This window comes from Astatotilapia calliptera, chromosome 22 (genome assembly GCF_964374335.1).
Source record: "Astatotilapia calliptera chromosome 22, fAstCal68.1, whole genome shotgun sequence".
Classification (NCBI taxonomy): domain Eukaryota; kingdom Metazoa; phylum Chordata; class Actinopteri; order Cichliformes; family Cichlidae; genus Astatotilapia; species Astatotilapia calliptera.
In genome coordinates this window covers 8160148-8180186 of record NC_137442.1, presented here as the reverse complement: position 1 = coordinate 8180186, position 20039 = coordinate 8160148, and the positions used below count along the sequence as shown (strand labels likewise).

At 39.8% G+C, this 20039-nt stretch overlaps 3 protein-coding genes across 6 annotated transcripts in view; all 3 read left to right on the top strand.

The window, feature by feature from the left end:
- The window catches only part of LOC113014335 (elongation factor 1-alpha), a 10189-nt gene extending 7921 nt beyond the window's left edge, over positions 1-2268 (top strand). Inside the window, exon 8 of the mRNA XM_026155786.2 lies at positions 1892-2268. Within this exon, the coding sequence (XP_026011571.1) occupies positions 1892-2016 (125 nt within the window). The 3' untranslated portion in view covers positions 2017-2268. The remainder of the gene's footprint in view (positions 1-1891) is intronic.
- The window catches only part of rpl11 (ribosomal protein L11), a 27233-nt gene extending 7378 nt beyond the window's left edge, over positions 1-19855 (top strand). The window contains exons 1-6 of one of the 3 annotated variants that reach the window (XM_080296318.1): positions 15136-15281; positions 15899-16049; positions 16938-17044; positions 17332-17463; positions 18759-18869; positions 19554-19855. In XM_080296318.1, the coding sequence (XP_080152444.1) occupies positions 15276-15281; positions 15899-16049; positions 16938-17044; positions 17332-17463; positions 18759-18869; positions 19554-19583 (537 nt within the window). In that variant the 5' untranslated portion in view covers positions 15136-15275 and the 3' untranslated portion in view covers positions 19584-19855. Of the gene's footprint in view, positions 1-15135; positions 15819-15898; positions 16050-16937; positions 17045-17331; positions 17464-18758; positions 18870-19553 lie in introns of those variants that run through there. The other 2 variants (XM_080296319.1, XM_026156601.2) reach the window with 2 other exon arrangements.
- LOC113014662 (cyclic GMP-AMP synthase) lies at positions 4197-14059 on the top strand. Of its 2 annotated transcripts, none has more exons than XM_026156331.2 (9): positions 4197-4356; positions 6801-6923; positions 7017-7234; positions 7560-7788; positions 8782-8912; positions 9875-10019; positions 11351-11450; positions 11859-11981; positions 13133-14059. In XM_026156331.2, the coding sequence occupies exons 2-9, from the start codon at positions 6818-6820 to the stop codon at positions 13524-13526; spliced, it is 1446 nt and encodes a 481-aa protein (XP_026012116.2). In that variant the 5' UTR covers positions 4197-4356; positions 6801-6817; the 3' UTR covers positions 13527-14059. The 2 variants fall into 2 exon arrangements, with proteins under 2 accessions (XP_026012116.2, XP_080152437.1); XM_080296311.1 differs by lacking the exon at positions 4197-4356 and adding an exon at positions 6499-6545.
- Positions 19856-20039: the final 184 nt, after the last annotated feature.

The following is a 20039-nucleotide window of genomic DNA, read 5'->3' as shown; positions in this document are numbered from 1 at the left end:
GGGGGGGGGGGGGGGGGGGGGTGTCCAGGTGCGACAGGTCCTTGATGATGATACTGCTTCTCTGCTGAAGTCCGCCAGTATAAATGTCTCTGAAGGGGGTTAGTGAAGTGCCAATTGCCCGCACTGCTGCCCTCTCCACCCGCTGCAGTTTTCTCTTGTCCTCCACGGTACAGCAGTTAAACCGGAGTGTACAGCGGTAGGTCAGAAGGTGGTGGAGCGGTAGAAGTTGATTAGCAGTCAGTTTTGGTCTAATTGGGCCCTGATGCAGCTTCCTGACAAAGTACATTCTTTGTTGTGGTTTTCCTACCTGATGGAAAATGTTTGTGGAGCAGGTAATGTTGGCCGAGATATGGACCCCAGGGAACCTAAAGCTTTCTACCCTTTCTATCCCTTCCCATCAATGTAGAGAGCGGAGTGCTCAGATTGCTTTGTTCGTCTGAAGTCGATTACTCCTTGGCCTTGGCTGTGTTCACATGTAGGTTGTTGTTGTCACCTATTAAATGTTACAGCAAATATTTCTGGCACAGAAGAGGATGAAAAAGTCACAAAGAGGAATGATCTAACCAGCCCTGTTGCAAGACACTTCAATGATAAACATCCAGATTCACCTCTATTCTTTCTAGGCATTGAAGCCATTAAACTAAACCAAAGAGGTGGTAATATTAATTTTATCCCGAAAAAACAGAGAAGCATTTTGGATATTCGGTTTTAAGAGTCTGCACCCTAGAGGCATGAATGAGGATTTTTCTATCAATGAGTTTTTGTGAACTGTACCCTTTTTTAAATTCTTTTTTACCAGTTACTTTGCTCTGTCAATCATTCTCGCATGGGTAATGTTTATCTATTTATTTATTTATATTTATTTTTTCAATAAAAGAAGGAGTAGCATTCTAGATTTCTAGCATTCTGTCTTTCTACAAATGTTTTTCCATGTGATGATGTCCTCTTTTTTTTATCTAACTGCTGCACTGACTTCTTTTTGAATACATTTTTTTTCTTTTTAATCGTTTTTTGTATATTTGTAATATTCTTATTATGTATTTCATGCATGTATTTTAAGACAGGTGGGGATTATGTCTCCTCACCCCCGTCTTCATCATTAATGACTTAGTCCAGTAGCCGACCTAGTCCACAAGCCGAAACTTGTTGGTCAGGCAATAAAGTTGTTCCTCTTCCCTTCAAGCGTTGCTGGAGTTCCTGTATTGTGACCTATTAAATGTTGCACAATATTCTTTAGTCTAAGGAGCTTGGAAAGAAAAGCGTCTGGACTTCTTTAAGTTGCTTGAAGACGTTTCACCTCGTCTTAATGGGCCCCCTAATGATCCTCTACCTAATCATCGAGCCAGGTGTGAAAACGGGTGTAGGTCACCATCAGCCAAGGTTTCGGGTGAGCTCATTGTGAAACCTAGCCCCACCCTATCATGTGATTTCCTGAGGTCAAATGGCCCAAGATATGAGTGGGCGTTAAGGCGTCTGGGAAGGGATCTCAAAACTGGATTATAGATGGCAGACAGTTTTTTGTTGTAAGCCACCGCCTCTGTTCAAAGATGGTCGCTCACAGTGGACACAAATGGCTTCTTTCACTCCTCTTTCAAACCATCTGTCTTTTCTGTCCAAAATGGGAACATTTGTGTCCTTGAAAGAGTGACCTTTGACCTTTAGATGCAGATGGACAGCCGAGTCTTGTCCCGTGGAGGTGGCTCTTCTATGTTGTGCCATACGAACCTTCACAGACATATTCTTTAATGTAGTTATAACCTGTTATAACTGTTGTTATAACCCATTATGAGACTTAACCAAGCTGTCTTTTGAATTGTGAAGTTCAAACTTAAAAACTTTTTAAGGTTTTGTTTCAAGCCTCTCATTGACTCCTCTCTCCATTTCCTCTCAGGCCGCTTTGCCGTGCGTGACATGAGGCAGACCGTTGCCGTTGGCGTCATCAAGTCCGTCGAGAAGAAGGTTGCCAGCGGTGGAAAGGTCACCAAGTCCGCACAGAAAGCCGACAAAAAGAAATGAATCCTCGTGCAGGAGGTCCACCGACAAGTCGCGTCTCAGCAGCAGCGGGCCGCCCCATCCTCCCTTCCCCCCTTCCATCCAGCGCCGTCTTCTCTGAGGCAGAGCTCTCTACTCAAGGACTGGCTTATGCTGATTAAAACCCATCGGAAGAGTTTCCGTAGGAAAGGAAGGTTCGTGCCTTCAAGGGAAAACTACCATCATGATTACATTTAAACCAAAACAATAAAAATCTCAAACATTGCCAAATGAAAACGCCTCTTTTGTGTTTATTGACTGCAGACAGTGGCAGCACTGGTTCTTTTATGCACTTTTCTGCTCTACCTGAGCACTCAAACACTTCATACATGCCTCATTCACCCATTCATACCAGCATTTTGCTCTATGCTTCAGTGCTTTCTAGCTACCATTTCATATCTTGCCAAAAGGATATTTGGCATACAGCACCAAGCAGAGGGCATCGGGTCAAACAGGTGGTGGGCGGGGTGCAAGGGGTCACCTGTGATGGCCCTGGTTTTCCAGACACAGGAGGATTTGGCGATGGCATCCAGGGGTGACTTAGGCCTCTCAATGATTTCTTGGGTGGTTTTAATTACTCTCAGTGGCAGCAAAAATACAGACATTCTGTACTTAAGTAGCAGTACAAATGCTACTCATAAAAATACTCCAGTAAAACTTATAGTACTGATTTATCTCAAGTAAAGGTAAAGAAGTACAGGCTCTGAAATGTACTCAAAGTAAGAAATAAAAGTAGCTCTTTGTAGGACGTTTCTATTTTTGTGCAAACTAACTGAACCTTGTGTTATAATTATGATAAAATAATATCAGCAGATGGGAACACAGACTTCAGTCTAACTTTCGTTTATTCTAATTATACTCAGCTTGAATCTGAAGAAGATGAAGGAAACTAAAAACTATGTCTCTATTTTCTGTTCCCTGCTTTGTTTTTGCCTCTAAACAGGAAAATGTGTACAGTCTCAGCAGGTGGGTGAAGCCTAAAATTAGTTGTGATGGCTCTGTGTTGGCAAAAGAATCAGAACTCACAATTTCTATTGAGAAATATTCTTAATGTACAGGCTGTGATCAGCTGACCTGATACTCTTTGTGGATGTACACAACTGAATTCGAACAGATGTCAGCAGATGTGTCATGAGTTGTCCTGGCTGATTTCCATCCTCTGCACTGACAGTACGCTGTTTATGCTGGAATTCAGTCAATCAATCTCAGCATCATCAGGTAAAATTCACATGAATCTCTGCTACACTGGGTGTAACCTAACTCTGACTGATGAACCACAGCCACTGTGCACCAGTCGCACCCTCATCTTTACTTTTCGAAGTACAGCAAACTAACCTGTTCAACCTGTACTAAATGTAAAGAATTTTCATGTAACTTTAAATAACACAGCTATACCTCGCCTAACCTCTCGTCTTCCTCTCCTCTCCTGTCCTGTCTTTCTTATCTTCATCTCTGAGTGAAGTTAACTCTCTTTCTTTTCTCTCCCTGTGAAATACAGCAGCTGGACCTTCAGCTAGCAACACATTGTGAGACCAACTGGACACAGTTTAGCCGCTTTTGGGCTTTCTTTCTTTACCAGGGCGTTGGTGTTGTGGGTCCAGGTGAGAATGACAAAAATGTGGGTGCCCAGAAACCTCGAGTGGAGACAGATTCCACCCATTCTCCATTTATAATGAGAGGGGAGTGGACCTGTCTGTGTCTTCTGAAGTTCATGATAAGCTTCAGTTTGTTTTCTAAGCACCAGCAGGACAAGTTCTCTGCTCTCTCATCTCCATCAGAGTATGCAGAGAACAAGAATAAGGATTATTTATGCCCTCATTTATTTCTGCAGTAGAATCAAAGGTGACACAGCCTTCGCATTTTCTTGAAAATGAAACCAAAAAAATCAGAGGATATTTCCAGATTGTGCAAGATTACTTGGAACAGTGTTTGGTTGAATGTATGACACATTCTTTCCACTTAAGTGATCCTGACCTAACACGAGCAGGTAAGAGATAAAAGCCACAAAAACACAAGTAAAGCATTAAACCTCACACTTGATTCATAGAGCCTAAATGCTTCCTGATGTAGTGGTGTCTTTGTGGGAATTCATTGTTGGGCACACTTGAACGTAAAAGGTGTGTGAGCACATACCCCAGCTCATTGCGCAACATTTTCCCATCAGGGGTGATGAAGCTCAAAACCGGATCCCAGGTAGGAGGAGGAGGAAGAGGGCTTCATCCCTAGATTCTGCTTCATGATAACTGAAAGAGAAAGTAATCCTAGAGTAGGAAGTAAAACACAACAGTCAGGGCTTCATCTCCATTTGAAGAGGACGCTGCTCAGGTGAGTCAAACCGCTGTCGGATTGTTTCATTTGCTTCTTTTCACATCACAAATCACTCGCTTCGGTGTTTTACGGCAGAGGTCACAGAGCCGCGGCTCTTTCGCCCCTCAGCTGTGGTTTTTGAAAGCCAAAATGATCGGATCCGGGATCCGTGAAGCCGAACTTAATATAATGTGCGTAAATGATCAGTATTTATTCAGGTTTGGACGTACACGTTTATAAAAGTGTTATACCTGTGGTCGGATCGCTTCGTATTTCTGTGTGGATTGGAGCACGCGCGTAGGAGTCCTTAAACATTACACAGAAATCACTGGTACGCGTGTAACGCTTAGTTTACTCTCGTGGGTCACATTGTACGCATATGCAACCCTTTTCAGTCAAATTTACCTCCATATTTCTTTGGATCTTTGGATCCACTTACGCAATCAGGTTTTCTTAAACATTAACTACACGAACTCCTTCTTAACACTGCTGGCCTGCAGGGATATTAAAGGGACCTCGTACAGCCCTGATGGGGAGGAGCAGTGATGTTCATAAACACAAACAACGCTAACCGGCCCACTGCTACATTTTGTTTATTTGAAAGTTGGGTATTTACCATCTACTAGTATAAATTATCATAGAGCTCATTTAATTTCATGAGACACATACAGCCAAGTTTGATCCAAAGCGTGGCAGACGACTAAAAGTATTGCTCAATAACCTATAAAACATCTCACCTGAGTTTTTTACTGTAAAGAAAATCAAGGTACACGATAAATTAAATAACACATCCTTTAATCAAACGATGCTTTATCAAATTTGATGAACAGCCTGAGATGTAAATCCGTAAAATTACAGAAAAAGCAAAAAGGACTGAGATTGTCCTCTAACTGAAAAGATGACATTTTCTGTTCATTCACAGAAAATCACATTCATTTGACTAATCTGAATAAATAACCACAGACCCACAGCAAACAAAACAAAGCAAAACTGTAATGAAATAGTGGAATAGTGAAAAAAGAGAAACTTTTCGGTAATGAATTGTCACCCTGACAAAAAACAAAACAAAACAAAACACACCTTAAATTGTATAGTTTAATATTTCTTTCTTTTACTTAGTTTATTTTATTATGCAAGGCCATGGGCTTTATCTTAGTCAGGAGTTGAATATTTCCCTGCTTCTGCAATTTTCTCATCCATTTATTGCTCCAGAGAAGTCTAGAAGTTCATTTTACTCATAAACTTTAAAACAAACCGGCCATGACTGACCGGCCTTTGTTTTTTTACACCCTGTACATTATAAATGTTTTCCTCCCTGCTGACAGCTGAGCTGCTGACATTACATTTCAGCTGGCTTCTGTTTGAATTTTGCTGTACTTTGTTTGGAGGAAGTCTTCTGATATCTGTTAAGTTTTTCACTGTCTCAATGAGAAATTCCTGCTTTTTTGCAGTGGGTAATAAGAAAGTGAATGACGTGTGTATGAATGAAGTGTATGAGAACAGAGCATTGGTAACTTGATTTCAACCAACAGTACAGCACTTTGGTGCAGCTTTTACAGTCAGGTGGTGTTAATGAAAGTCCAGCTGACACAAACTCTGGACTCCAGTGAGTCTGACATGTTCATACCAACTGGGCCCAAAGGGCTCAACTGTCCTGTCAGTTTGTTTAACCAAAGCGTGGAAGGGAGCTGTGAATGTGCAGGATAGCAGCAATGCAGGGTGTGGCCGGATGACTGAAGTGTATGTAGGATGTTGGTCAGGGCTGCAAAAACAACACAACCTTACCATACTGTAATATCATATGGAATACATCAAAGCCAGCAAAGACTAAGCAAACACTTTTTTTTTTAGAAGCACACAGTCCTAAACTTCAATAATTAAAGACATAAAATCTAACTGTATGATATCTGTTGTAATTTATATAGAATGTATAAATGTTTACCACGTGTTAATAAACCTCTACAATTAGATCAGCAATGTCCAAAGTGTGGGCTGTGGCCCCCTGCTGGGCATTTAAGATGGTGCAGTTGGTCTGCAGAAAAAAACAAAACACAACCATGTAATTTACTATTGTGTAATTAAGATTTACAATTTGAAATGAGTGAGTTAATAAAAAGCTTCGTGTTACTTTTTCTGTTCTGACAGATATTTGGTCCTGAACTTGTCTCGGGAAAAACAAGTGTAGCAGCGGTTAGCAGCTGCTGCAGGTAAAGCGTTTAAAGTGTTACTGTCAGCTCCAAAAAAAGAAAATTGTCAGAAGATCAAAATGAATCAATGATAACACGAAGAAATAAATGAACAGAGCAGTGGTTAAAGGTTAAAGGTTGGATAGGTTGCAGAAAATTTGCAGATTTTAGAATGGGCAAAGTCAGTGGTGTGTTTCTAATATTTTTTTTTTACATCTCCCATATTTACGTTTCATAGATTTAATTAAACGGCAGGTTATTTTATCTGTGTTAAAGGCTGAAATAAACGAGTTATGGAGTTAAAGGACAAACAACAACAATCCCCACGTGAGGCACGGGTGGGAGACAGAGTAAAGCCTGTCGCCAGACCAAAAGAGAAGATTCAGCAGCAGCAGTCAGGTGACACTGCCATAATTTTGGGGGCTTTACGTGAATCTTTAACGCTCACCTCTCTGCTTTGCCTAAAAAAATATTATCTTTGTCACTTTTCAGAGGAGGGGGAGGTGGCTGAGGAGTCCGCCATCCCCACAGATCTGGAGACCTGGATCAAAAATAATGCCGAAGACCTGAAGATCCGGCTGACAGACCGTCGCTGGGCTGCTGAGGTGGTCAACGATTTTCGTGAGAATCTGCTGAAATTCCTTAACAATGAACCTTTATTCAAGTCAGCAGAGTGCCTCAACGCCGGCAGCTACTTTGAGAAAGTTAAGGTGAGATCACAGCTTCTGAATTTTAATTCAGACGTGACTATTTTAATGTTTATGTTTTTTAATCCAGTTTTAAGTATTCGTATGTCCTGCCTTTGTTCTTATTAAGTTCACCTGTTCATCTGATCTTCTGACTGCCTGAAAAACATCAAATCACGTCATCAAATAACTCTTGATGCACGAGTATCACTTCAGTAGTTTCTAAAACATCTCATAGCACCTTAGTGATTAATATATAATGAAAGCCTTCCTGCACATCCCTTCCCAGTCTCTGCTCCTCCTGATTGATGTGATCTGATCTGACTTTTAATTCATCCTCTGCTCCCAGATCCACATGCCTGATGAGTTTGACATAATGCTGACGTTTCCAGGCAGCCCAAACCTACGCCTCAACCCGATGAAGCTCGACGGGGGTCTCTTCTACCGGCTCGATCTCACCCGGCCCACTCGACAACCCATTAAGGATTTTCTTCTGGAGAACAACCTCACCCTCTCGTCGAGCAAGGTCCTGAATGAGATGCATCGCCTGGTCCGCAAATTCCTCAAGACCTACAAAGGTTTTCTGCCTCACCTCTAATCTTATACTTCTGTTTCTCCTGCTGGTCTTCTGGCTTTTCCACCTTTTAATGGCTCAAAACTGTTTAGAGAATTTCCTAAAGTTGTCTTGTCAACAGGTCTTAATTGGGTGGGATCTGATCATGGTTTCATGGGATGTAAAACAGACAATCATATTGGGCTAAATTTGGATCAACTTTTACTAAGCAGAGCCCAGTTTTCACGATTATGAGGCTAAATAAAGGCCAGTCAAACAGGCACAAGAAATGATCTTGTTCGATGCTTGTTAGGATAATTTAAAATCAATACCTAGACTGAAAAAAGAACTTGTTAACTCATTTGTGCATTACAGAGACATTTTTTAATTAACACTATCCTGATATTTTTTAAACACAGCTGTATCTTAGTCCCCATCAGAGTTATTATAGTGTCACGTTTTCCATTATTTTCATTTTAGTTCAGTTTAGATGCACAGCAGCAAAACTGTGGTTTTATCATTAACAGCAAAAGAATGTAACAGTGCAAGCACTGCACAGACAAAACTATCCCAGAGTTTATGTGCATATCCATCAAACTCTCTACAGTCAAACTGAACCAAATAAACAAAAAGAGACTAAAGTTGTTATTTTTGCTGATTTTGTAAGTATGCACTATCGTTTCTGTTAGCTTTGCAGTTTTGATTTTGATGTTCGTTAACAAAAAGGTTCATCAACACCAACCCCGAGTCTCCATCACTAGATTAATAAAGTGAGATTAGAAATAATTGATTTTTTTTATTCTTTATTCCCAAAATATCTGCAGTGAATAACAATTTTATAACGAGTAGTCAGTAAACTCTGATGTTACTGAACCACAAGTGTTGAGAAGTGAAGCCCAACATGTTCAGATGCATTTTAATCACAGTGGTACCGGCCTCTTAATGTGCACTCTTCAGAGTGGGATCCTTACACAAACAAAAACAGAGTTTTTAACATTTAACCTGTGCCTGTTTTCAGTGCCCGATGAATGCTATCGCTGGGAGGTGAACAGGAAGCGCGTGCACTCTCCGGCTGTCACTTTGTCTCTCTTCAAAACTGACAAGAACAGCGAGGAGCTGATCTCCGTGGACGTGGTTCCTGCGCTCGAGGTAATCACTGAATCTGCTCTGTGGTCATAAATAAGATTACTGACCGCTTTATGTGTGCTGCTCAAAATCACAATTAAAGGTATGAAGCCTGGAGGACCTGTAGTTTTGTCTGAATGGTGCATGATTCACCTTCAGCACTTTTGTAACAATGCTCAGTTTGTTTAACTTGGACATAAGAGAAATCATCACTGGCTTCTTTCTCCTCCCCCCAAAATTACTCATACCCCTTTAAAGTGACGCCGGAAACTATTGGCAAAATAAAACCACACATCTGCATGTATTGTCTGTACTTTAAGGGCTCTGGAAACACTGGGCTCTCCCAGTCTTGTGTTTCTAATGTTTCCCTCTCAGTAACGTAAAATTTTTAAGTCTTTTGTCAAACCTATCTTGTGCATCAACTTGTAACTTTTTTTGGTTTGACAGTTTGAGGCTTGTTTTTTTGACTAGTGTCAGTTTCAAAGTTTGCTTATAAAGTGAGACACAGAGCAGTGAGTTTAAGGTGTTTATTCACTTGCAAGGGAAGAAATGCCATACATATTTATTCTGGGAGCAGATAAGCTTCAAAGAAATCAGTTTAGTTACCACAAGGAAAAACTACAGGAATATTTACTCCTTACCAGACAGCAACAGCACATAACACACCTCAAAATGGATTACAATAATAAACATAGCCCCCAGTATGCACCTACATTTTTTTCCCACTATACACAAAGGTCACAAAACTAATTTTGAGGAGATAGAATCACTTGGAAATCTAGCAATGACATCTCCCAAAGGGCAAAACAAAACAGGCATCCCAAAAAAGGCTTGACAGAGGAATAACAACATCAGGATGCCATTGAAACCCACCAAAAAATAAATATTAAACAGTGAACCGGGACAGTTACATGACACGTGGCAAAAGAGTTAACTGTGTTTTGCACCTGCTGTGAGGTAATGTTCCTCCTCGTGTCTGTTTGTAGGTTCAAAGTTGGCCGGCTGCGGTTCGTAATGGCCTGGATATATCCAACTGGCTGGGAAAGAAAGCTCTTCAAGACATCCGAAGATTGCCGTGTTATTTTGTACCAAAGAGGCAGAAAGGACGAAACCTCAGCGAGGACGCCAAAGGTGAGAGGAAGCTGACTCCTCTCCAGACCCCAAACTCAGAGAGGAGTTTCTGTGTGGTTTGTTTTAAAAAAGACTGGCAATGCAAAGCACATTCATTTCAGTTCAATTCATTTTCAGTTATATAGAGAAAACAGAGAAAACCAGAACAATCACATGACCCCCTATGAGCAAGATCTTCAACGACAGTGGGAAAGAAAAACTCCCTTTTAACAGGAAAAAACCTCCAGCATAACAGCCTGAGCGTTTGGCTCATGGTGATATAGTGATATAGTGATACATACTCTGATTTATCATTATGAAACCTTGTCCGTCTTTAACATAAGGTGAAACAGTGACTGAAAAAAGTATTATCCACCATTCATCCTTTCATTTTCTTAACTGCTTAACCCACAGGTGTCAAATTCCAGGCCTCGAGGGCCGGTGTCCTGCAGGTTTTAGATGGATTCTTGATCCATCACAGCTGATTTAAATAGCTAAATTACCTCCTCAACATGTCTTCAAGTTCTCCAGAGGCCTGGTAATGAACTAATCATTTGATTTGAGTGTGTGTACCCAGGGTGATATCTAGAACCTGCAGGACATCGGCCCTCGAGGCCTGGAGTTCGACACCCCTGACTTAACAGTTCAGCTAACGGTAGCTATATGACAGAAAATAAGGAAAAGCCTGATAGATTCACTTCAACAACAGCCAGAAAGTTTAAAAAAGTATTATTTTTCTGTAAGATGATACAAATGTTTTGTTTAGGATAAAGGTCGGGGTGTTTCTCAGTGTTTTTCCAGCATCAGCTTTAAAGATTCCCATTATGTTGGAAGCTTCTTGAGCTAGGTCCTTCAGTGTTTTGGGGCAAATATCTGGTGCTATGCTTCAGTGACTCTCAGGGGTGGAGCTCATGTTAACAAAGTGACGGATTCTTGAAGTCACTAAAATATTTGGATGTCCAATTTATGACAGCAGGTTTGTATATGTGTAGAAATCCCAGTTTTGCAGGTAGACGACTGTTTTATTTACATCTTCTCATGGACAAGACATATAATAATATTTAAAACAGTCCAAATCGTGTGAATGGTTTCAGAGATATCGAAGTTTGAGTACTGGGGAAAAACAATCAATACATTTTGATCCATCTTCAGTGTACAGGTATGACACCATGACCGAAGTCCAAAATAATAACAACAACTAAGAGCAAAGACAAAATATAAAATAAGACAAACTATGACAGGTCATAGATAGGTTTGAATCTCTGAAGCTTTATTGCACAATAGACAGTGCTCGGTTTTGTTGTATGCTGTCCGAATACGTGGTGATATTATGTTTTGCCTTCCCTCATCAGAGAGCTGGAGGATCTCTTTCTCTCACATTGAGAAGAAAATCATCACGTCTCATGGTAACAAGAAAACCTGCTGTGAGAGTCGTGACACCAAATGCTGCCGGTGAGACATCTTCTCACACAAGATCTGATCATCTTGGAATCACAGGCCGGAGTAAAGCACTTAAGTGTCGAGTGTCATTTAGACAGAATCTTAATTGATAGATTTAATTGGTTTGACCACAGTATTCAGAGTTGATGATGTCGCTGTGTAAAATGACATAAGTGCAATTACAGATCTTGTGCCATCCTGTGCAGTTCTGTTTTAGAGCTACACTTATTATGCTTGTAGAGCATTTTCGATAAGATAATAAACAAATAATTGAGTAATGTAGAGCTGGGATCAGCTCCAGCCTGCCTGTGAGCCTAGACTGTCTAATTGGCTAATGAAGTGGATGACAAATGTCACAGATTTTAAACTTTTGGATTGTGCCTTTCTGCCATATGTTTTTTTTTTTTGTTTTTTTTGCAGAAAGCGGTGCTTAATGCTCCTCAAATCTCTGATTGAGGGTCTAAAACAACGTTTTCCTGAAGAGCTGAATGACCTCTGTTCGTACCATGGGAAGACCACCTTCCTGCACACCCTGTCCACCAGGTATTCCTCAAAACTCTCGTTACAGGGGTAGGCTAAAGGTAGAGCTAACGATGGTTGGCTTGAAGTCCTGATTTCTCCTGACGTATGTGTGGGTGATAAATTCATGTAAAAAAGAAATGTGATGTACTGGCGGCTTCCAACTCACTTGCTGTTATGTTTTCCTTTTTGTTCTTATATGTTTATATATATACATATATATATATATATACATATATATATATACGTGTGTGTGTATATATATATATATATATATATATATATATATATATAGATAGATAGATAGATAGATAGATAGATAGATAGATAGATAGATAGATAGATAGATAGATAGATAGATAGATAGATAGATAGATAGATAGATAGATATCTCAACCTTGTTTGAAATTGCATTGTTCAAACATAAATGACTTTACTAATCTCTAAATAAATTAAAGAACTACAAAGTGAATTCCTAAATGAATTTGCTAATGCATATTTTCTTGCACAAGTCATTGTTGAGGCACAAAATCAGCATCTGCAACAGATTATGTTCCCAGCTGTGAGAAGCTCCACCCACCTCCTGTTTAAACCTTCTGTTAGTAAGGGACAGCCAATCAAAAGAAGGTCTAATGCAGTGGTTCCCAAACTGTGCAGTGGCCCCTCTAGTGGCACACGAAGCCACTGCCAATGGGTTGCAGACATACATGCCCATAATGGAAAGAAGTTGAATACAATAATAACATTTTTTTTTATTTATTTGTTTTTGGGGAACATAAGTAAAGTAGAGTATTTGATGTTAGTGCATTGATCTTTATTTAACTAAAGTTCAGCTTGGTCCCTGGTTTTGTTGTGAAAAACAAAATAAAAGACAAAATTGTTGCATGTGGAGAATTAATCGTGGCTCAGGGTCCAAAGCTACCCTATTAGACTCCAAGAATAAAAAATATGTAAAGATTAGCACAATCGTTTCCTTTCAGTTGAATAACAAGCAAAACATTTCCTATTTAAATCTCTGCAAAATATTACAAGTAAATATAACAAAGTATATTTATGCTTATTACTAATTATAATGATAAGAATGAGTGACCTGTAATCTGCCCACAAATTGATATGACTCTTAACTTACATACGTGATTTCTCTGATGTTTTCCTCCCTGCATCCTGTCTTTCAGGTATGACGATGCCAAATGGAACCCTCAGGACCTTCCTGTCTGCTTCCTGTATCTTGTCCGGGCGCTGGAGGACTATGCGAGCAGAGGCAACCTCCCTCACTTCTTTGCTCCCGAATGCAACCTCTTCTCGCCGTCCTCCTTCTCTCGTAAAGCTCTGGCTTTCCTCGTCAGTGCCCTGAAGGAGCAGAGGAGGGAGGGCCTGCCCCTACTGAAGCCTCCAGCTCTGGTGCCACCTCTGATGCCCAGGGAAGATTTAGATGAAACCTGCAATGAGACGTTTGAGGAAAGGTCCTTCGTACTGGTTCACTTTGTGGACGCAGCACTGATGAAAAAACTGGGTGTAGCATTTACTGTCCTGGTGGGTTATGCCTTCTATAGCCTGTTATCCTGTTAAGTAATGAGAAATGTGAAGTATGATGCTGATTAAGTGAAACCCTGTGACCAAAAACTGATTTCAGACATTTCAGGTGAAATCAAATTAACGTCATTGTACATTGTTTGATGTTATGAAGTAGTTATAAAAAAAACATTTTACATCCTGATATTTTCTTTACTTAATAATAGCATTAAACTTCCAGGTGGACCTATAGTGCATGTCGTAGAGCTATTCCATGGCAGCCTTTCGAGCCATGAAATAGTTCATTGATGTCATTAAAGGTTAGGTTGTGTTCACATTATTTACCTTTATTATTATTATTGTTGTTGTTGTTGTTGTTGTTGTTGTTGTTATTTCCCGTTCCCTCACTTTTTCTATCTATGTAGAATTTTAGATCTTTTTGAATTATTGTGTTTTTGTGAAAATCGGATTTAATGTGACTTCCTTGCAACCTAAAAAAACAAAATTAATAAATCTATTTTATAGAGAGGTATTTAAAGTGTAATAAAGGCAAATAATAATAATAATAAAATACAAAAACATTAGTTTGAGTTTTTTGTGTGGGTGTGGCTCAATTCACCATTTTAAATGTTGTGTTTTTGAAAAAATTAAGTGTAATATGACTCAGCATCATAAACAAAAATATTAATAGATCAAAAAGGGAAACTCATCCAACAGCTTTTCCATTAGGTGTAATTATTGCTTAATTAAATAGCAATATATAGAAAAGATAATACATTGGATGATAATTATTGTAATTTTTTAATTGTCTTGCTTTCACAAATAATTATAAAAGAAATGAGGACGGCTTGCTTCGTCTTGAAATTGTTTTGTCTGGTAAAAACTCTGAAGACAAAAATATATTTAATCAACATATATTTAATTAATTAATCCTGTAAACAGATATTTACAGGATGGTAGTGAGACCTGCTAGTGTTTGTTTGGAAAGGGTGGCTCTAAAAAAAGACAGGAGGCCGAGCAGGAAGGCACAGAGTAGAAGATGTTAATATTTCACTGGGAATGACCTGAATGGACAACATGTGCATCAGCAAGACAGCTCAGGTTGAGTGGTTAGAGAAGCGAGGCTGAGGTGGTCTGGACATGTGCAGAGGAAGGATAGTGGATATACTGGACAGAAGATGTTGAATATGGAGCTGCCAGGCAGGAAGGAAAGAGGAAGAGGAGGTTCGTGGATGCAGCGAGGAAGGTGGTCGAGAGGGTTAGTGTGACAGAAGAGGATGTTAGAGGCAGGGTGAGATGGAGGCTGATGATCTGCTTTGGTAACCCCTAAAGGAAATAGATTGAAAAGACATAGTAGTTAACAGTGATACAGAAGAAATACACATGAGCATCTTTCAATAGACTTGAAGCACCTGGCAGCCAGCATAAATGCCTCCTCCTGCCTATTAGCGCAGTTATGTTGAATTTTGAAGCGTTGCTTAAATTATAGTGGGAAACAGGGCAAAAAAAGCACTGTGTGTTAATTTATCAGTCAAAACTGCTGATTTTACCTTCAAAAGAAAAAAGTTTAAAACTTTCTTTTATGACGTCTAATATTTTAGCTCTATTGTCATTTTAACTTTATGATATATTTTTAACTTTATTTATTTTTGTTGTTGTTGTTGATGTTTTTAGCTGTTATTATTATTTCACGTTACACGGAACCTTGGCTCTCTCCATCGATGTTTCCTCAAGCCGCGTTTCGGTGAACCCACGACTATAAATATACGTCGCCGGAAACGAAACGCCCTCTTTTAGTGATCCAACATGGCGGTGAGTATCGTCTCACGTCGTACTGTGGCGATGAAATGTGAAGTTACGGTTAAAATCTGCAGTCATCGGAGCAGCAGGCTCATCCTGATGGCTGATCCGTCAACAGAGCCATAGACCTCACTGTGGTTGATCACACTGGGGTCGTATTTGTACATAAAAGTTGGAGAAAAGTGATTAAAAGTAGGAAAGCGAGTAATGCTAACCAGCTAGCCGCTAACAGACTGTGAACCCGTGCGCTTCCGCTATTAAAGTTCAGATTGCAGAGACGTTCAGGCCGCTTTTTGAGCGTGTCGTTATTTAATCGAGGTGTTTTTAGGCAGTTTAACGGGGTTGCCAAAAATCAGGACGTGTATGATTCTTGTGTCAGTGCTAACAGTAGCATTAGCAGCGGGGATATGTACGGACATGTTCTCCGGCCGGCATGTGTTGATCTCAGGCTGAAGTAGATCAGATCATTGACAGGACGTAAGAGACTGAAGGAATAAACTGAAGCTCGAGTAAGGCTGGTTTTTTAGCGGAACAGGAGCAGCTAAGATGGTGTGAGGACTTTGGATGATGGTGGTTTTGTCATGTTTTATATTTTTGAGTTGCTGATCCTATGTGTTGTTCCCTTTCAGGACCAGGGTGAGAAGAAGGAGAACCCCATGCGAGAGGTCCGCATTCGCAAGCTCTGCTTGAACATCTGCGTGGGAGAGAGCGGAGACAGACTGACCAGAGCTGCCAAGGTGCTGGAGCAGCTCACGGGGCAGACCCCCGTCTTCTCCAAGGGTAGGTGTCTGTCTCACTTTAGCAAAAAACACAACTTTGTCACAGTTACACAGTACAACCAGGTTCAAAGGTAAAGTCCCTGTGTATATGATAAAGGACAGTACAAATATACAACACAAGAGTGCCATATGGACAAGTGAGGGTAAGACCAAACAGAATCTAAGCTATTGGGATGAAATGGTCTCTGAGGCCTGAGTTGTGAGTATTGAAGACTCTTGTGTTGCCATTATTTGTATTTTACTTTGAAAACTCACTTGCCAATGGCCTCTCTTGGACTTGCGTACCTCCTGACAGGAGATGGTGACTGTAGTCCTCATTTGGCACACCGGTACATTAGTGATATTGTTGCCTGTTGCAGGTTCTAGTCGGGTCCTCCTGCATAGAAAAACAAAGTTTTCACTTTCTAGCTGTGGTTTAGTCTTAGTTATTAGTTGTACTGTAATAAAATATGCATAATTCACTTAACTGACTTCTGCAACTGGTGCTGATGAGTGAGGGCAACAAGCCAGCAAATCTGTGGTAACGGCTCCGGGTTATGTTTCTGTTCTCGGTTGAGTTTAAGCCTGTTTCTTAAAGTCAAGAAAACTTCTTTGAAAAGTCTATTTTACTGTGAAAAAACAAAAATGATCACCAGACTTTTTCAAATCCTAAAGTCAAATGTAAGCAGCTGAACAGAGGTTATGATTAACCGCGGCACACATCCCGCCTTGTGTTTGATGGGCCAGTAGTAGTTCAACTTTTTAAACTACTTCCTGTAGCCCCTTGCTATGTGTCTAATCTTAAATGTGTACCTCCTTGAGGAGGAATGGACTGCATTTTGGAAATATTTCACTCCGCTTCGTGCTGTTATGGGGACTTAAAGGTTGTTTTTGTTTCCTCCTCCTGCAGCCCGCTACACTGTGAGATCCTTTGGTATTCGCAGAAATGAAAAGATTGCTGTCCACTGCACCGTCCGTGGAGCCAAAGCAGAGGAGATTCTGGAGAAGGGACTCAAGGTCTGTGTCTCCATGTCATGTTTTACCTGCATCCATGTGATCTTTTTCCACTTTTCAGCCCTTGGTGTCGCTTACCCAGACTGATAAATGTTAAGGTTTTATATTGTAGTGTTTAAAATTTAAAATCATAGAAAACTTTTCAATAAAAAATTCATCGTTCTTCACAAAAAAAATTTGTATTAATGTAGAGTTATTCAAATTGACATGAATATTCAGATTTGTTGTCGTGTTTTGGGGGAATTTTCTTGTGCTGTTGCTGTAAATCTGTTCTCCTCTGCTGCTTCCAGGTGCGTGAGTACGAGTTGAGAAAGAACAACTTCTCCGACACCGGAAACTTTGGCTTCGGCATCCAGGAGCACATCGATCTGGGCATCAAGTACGACCCCAGCATCGGCATCTACGGTCTGGACTTCTATGTGGTGAGGAAGACTCAAATGCCTTTAAGAGTAGATAATTGTAGCGCTTATTTGGTGGGTCAGTAACGGCTACTTGTCTCCTTTTGCTTTGATTGTTCGTGTGTGGGTGCTTGATGTTGTTTGGACCTGTCATTCAAGGTTTTTGAGGGTTTTATGGTTTTAGATGACATTAAGACAACAAATCATAATAAATACGATGTAACGGGGATTTATTTGACTCATTTAATCCTCGGAGCAGCTTCCTGCAGTAGGTTTGTCTCAAGTGCTTATGTTTAGCAGTGTTTTATATTCATGTCAGTTTATTTGATGCCATCATTGTAGTGTGGCCTTTGCAGTGAGGCACAGAGACTTTGTTCTGATGTTGTCCTTCCATTTTTTATTTATTTATTTATTTTGCTCATTTTATAACCACAAAAAAATATTTTAAGCTTGACTAAATTAAATCAGTGAGGGGGAACAAAAGTTCTTTACCTTTTAAAACCGAAACCTAAAAAAAAAAAATTAGCGTGAAAAAATAGCATACAGCTTAACAGGTTTTGCTGTATAATAAAATAAATGAGAATTTGTCTTCAGGGCTGCGATACGCAGATTTTCAGCCTTTTTTTTTTCTTAGTACTTTTAATGTAAATCCAATTTTCCAAAAATACCAGGAAACTTGACTGAGGAAGGTGATTCTTTTGAAATCCCAAATCAGGAAATCGACAGGACTTCAGTATGAATTTATACACAGTGTAACAAACAGCACAGTCACACAAATATAAGTGCTGGAAATGGTGTAGACTTCATCGTACTCTCTACACAGAACACGCTAATTTAAATTGAGCTTTAGACCTCCCACCAGAGGAGGTGAGCAAAGACACGAAGAGAAAGTTAATTTTTAACAAAACAGCCTAGTTTAATTTTAATGTGGTGACAGCTGAATGTGAAGTGCGGTGCAGCTGCATAGACTGTCATTATAAACCCACTCACAGCTGCATGCTGTTTACTCGGATGTGACGTCTGATTTAGAAATCACACACAAAGCTGATCGTCTTTAACTGAAGCAGTACATAAAAAGTTAAGCTCTGCTTTAATGGAGTTTACTTTCTCCTATTGAAGTCGTGCACTGTGCAGCCAATATTTGCTAATGTTTTTGTAACATTCATAAGTATTAAATGATTGTTTTTATTTCATAAGCGAATCAAGTTTTGAAAACTGTTTTGGGGGCTGTACTGAGGTCAAAGCTTTGGCTTCACAGACGCGCATCCATGCTGCTCGGAGCCTTTTCTGAAGCGCTCTCCCCTGTTTGTTGCGTTCAGGTTCTTGGCAGACCCGGCTTCAGCATCGCCGACAAGAAGCGGAAAAGGGGCCGCATCGGTTTCAAGCACCGCATCCGCAAAGAGGAGTCCATGCGCTGGTTCCAGCAGAAAGTGAGTACACAGATCCTGATTGCTGCCAGATTACGTGTCCTTTATGGAAGAATTACCCTCTGTAGGGCAACACTTTCACCACCAGGGGGAAGAGTTTCCCACTGGGTGTGCAGCTCATTTCCTGTAGAGGCTTGACCTTTTTATAAGACCACTGTTAAGAACGAGAATGTGCTGTTAGTGACCTGCATGAGTGAAGGTTGGGTTGATTTGGTCATAGCAGGTGCTTCTTTACATTTTTTTTTTAATAGCTGACGTTAATTTTTGAAGTTTTTAAACAGTTTCGAAAGAAAGAAATTTAGAAAACGCTCCTTTAAAAGCGACAAAGAGGAGGAACAGGATGTTTGACTCAGTTTGAGTGTCATAAACCTTTCAAAGCTCAAATGTTGACCAAATGTTAAACCTTTATTTTGAAGGGGAAACCCTGATATTTGTTGAACTTCTAATTCAAGTTAAATGCTGAACATGTATCATAAGATTTGGTGGATAATTTGCTGAAAAGTAGCACCTTTGAATCAGAGGAGGCTGATTGTATTATTATTTTTGAATTATTGAAAAGGGTAATTAAACTATTTTTAAAAGTTTTGCAGCTTTTTAAAAATTCACGTCCTTTTTGAGTGAAACGGTTCTTCTGAAAATTCAAATTCCTTCATGTGTAACCTCTCATTCTCGTCTCCTCTCTTTCAGTACGATGGCATCATCCTCCCCGGCAAGTAAAGGACCACCTTTTGATCTTGTTTGTAACAAAGTAATAAAATGGGAAAAAATAAGTTTTTGTCTCGTGTTTTTTATTTCTCAGATCTTTTAATTGATTGTGGGAGGGGAAAAAAACTGACATGCAGAAATGTTGTGCCGATTATGAGGGAAAAATTTAAGTGTTAATTTCTGAAATGCAGCAGCATTAATTTTACTTGCGTACAGTAGTACTTTAATGTGCTCACTTTAAATGCAAACATGTTTAAAACTGGAATAAAATTCTGATAAAAGTACTAACATCCTTCAGTTTATCAACATTCGAGGTATTCTGATTTCCGAGTTGCAGTTTCATTATTTTGCTAATAGTTTTTATTATTATTTAAGCTTTATTTATGCAGGTAGTCCCATTGAGACTCAGTGTCTCATTTACAAGACATTAAAATTGAACAATAAAATGAGTTCTGCTTAACATTCTCA

Excerpts from the sequence above, each read along its gene's own strand:
- LOC113014662 (XM_026156331.2), top strand. The coding sequence starts at position 6,818 with ATGGAGTTAAAGGACAAACAACAACAATCCCCACGTGAGGCACGGGTG. Across the intron at positions 8,913-9,874 it reads ACGTGGTTCCTGCGCTCGAG|GTTCAAAGTTGGCCGGCTGC; the intron begins GTAATCACTGAA and ends GTCTGTTTGTAG. Across the intron at positions 11,982-13,132 it reads CTGCACACCCTGTCCACCAG|GTATGACGATGCCAAATGGA; the intron begins GTATTCCTCAAA and ends CCTGTCTTTCAG.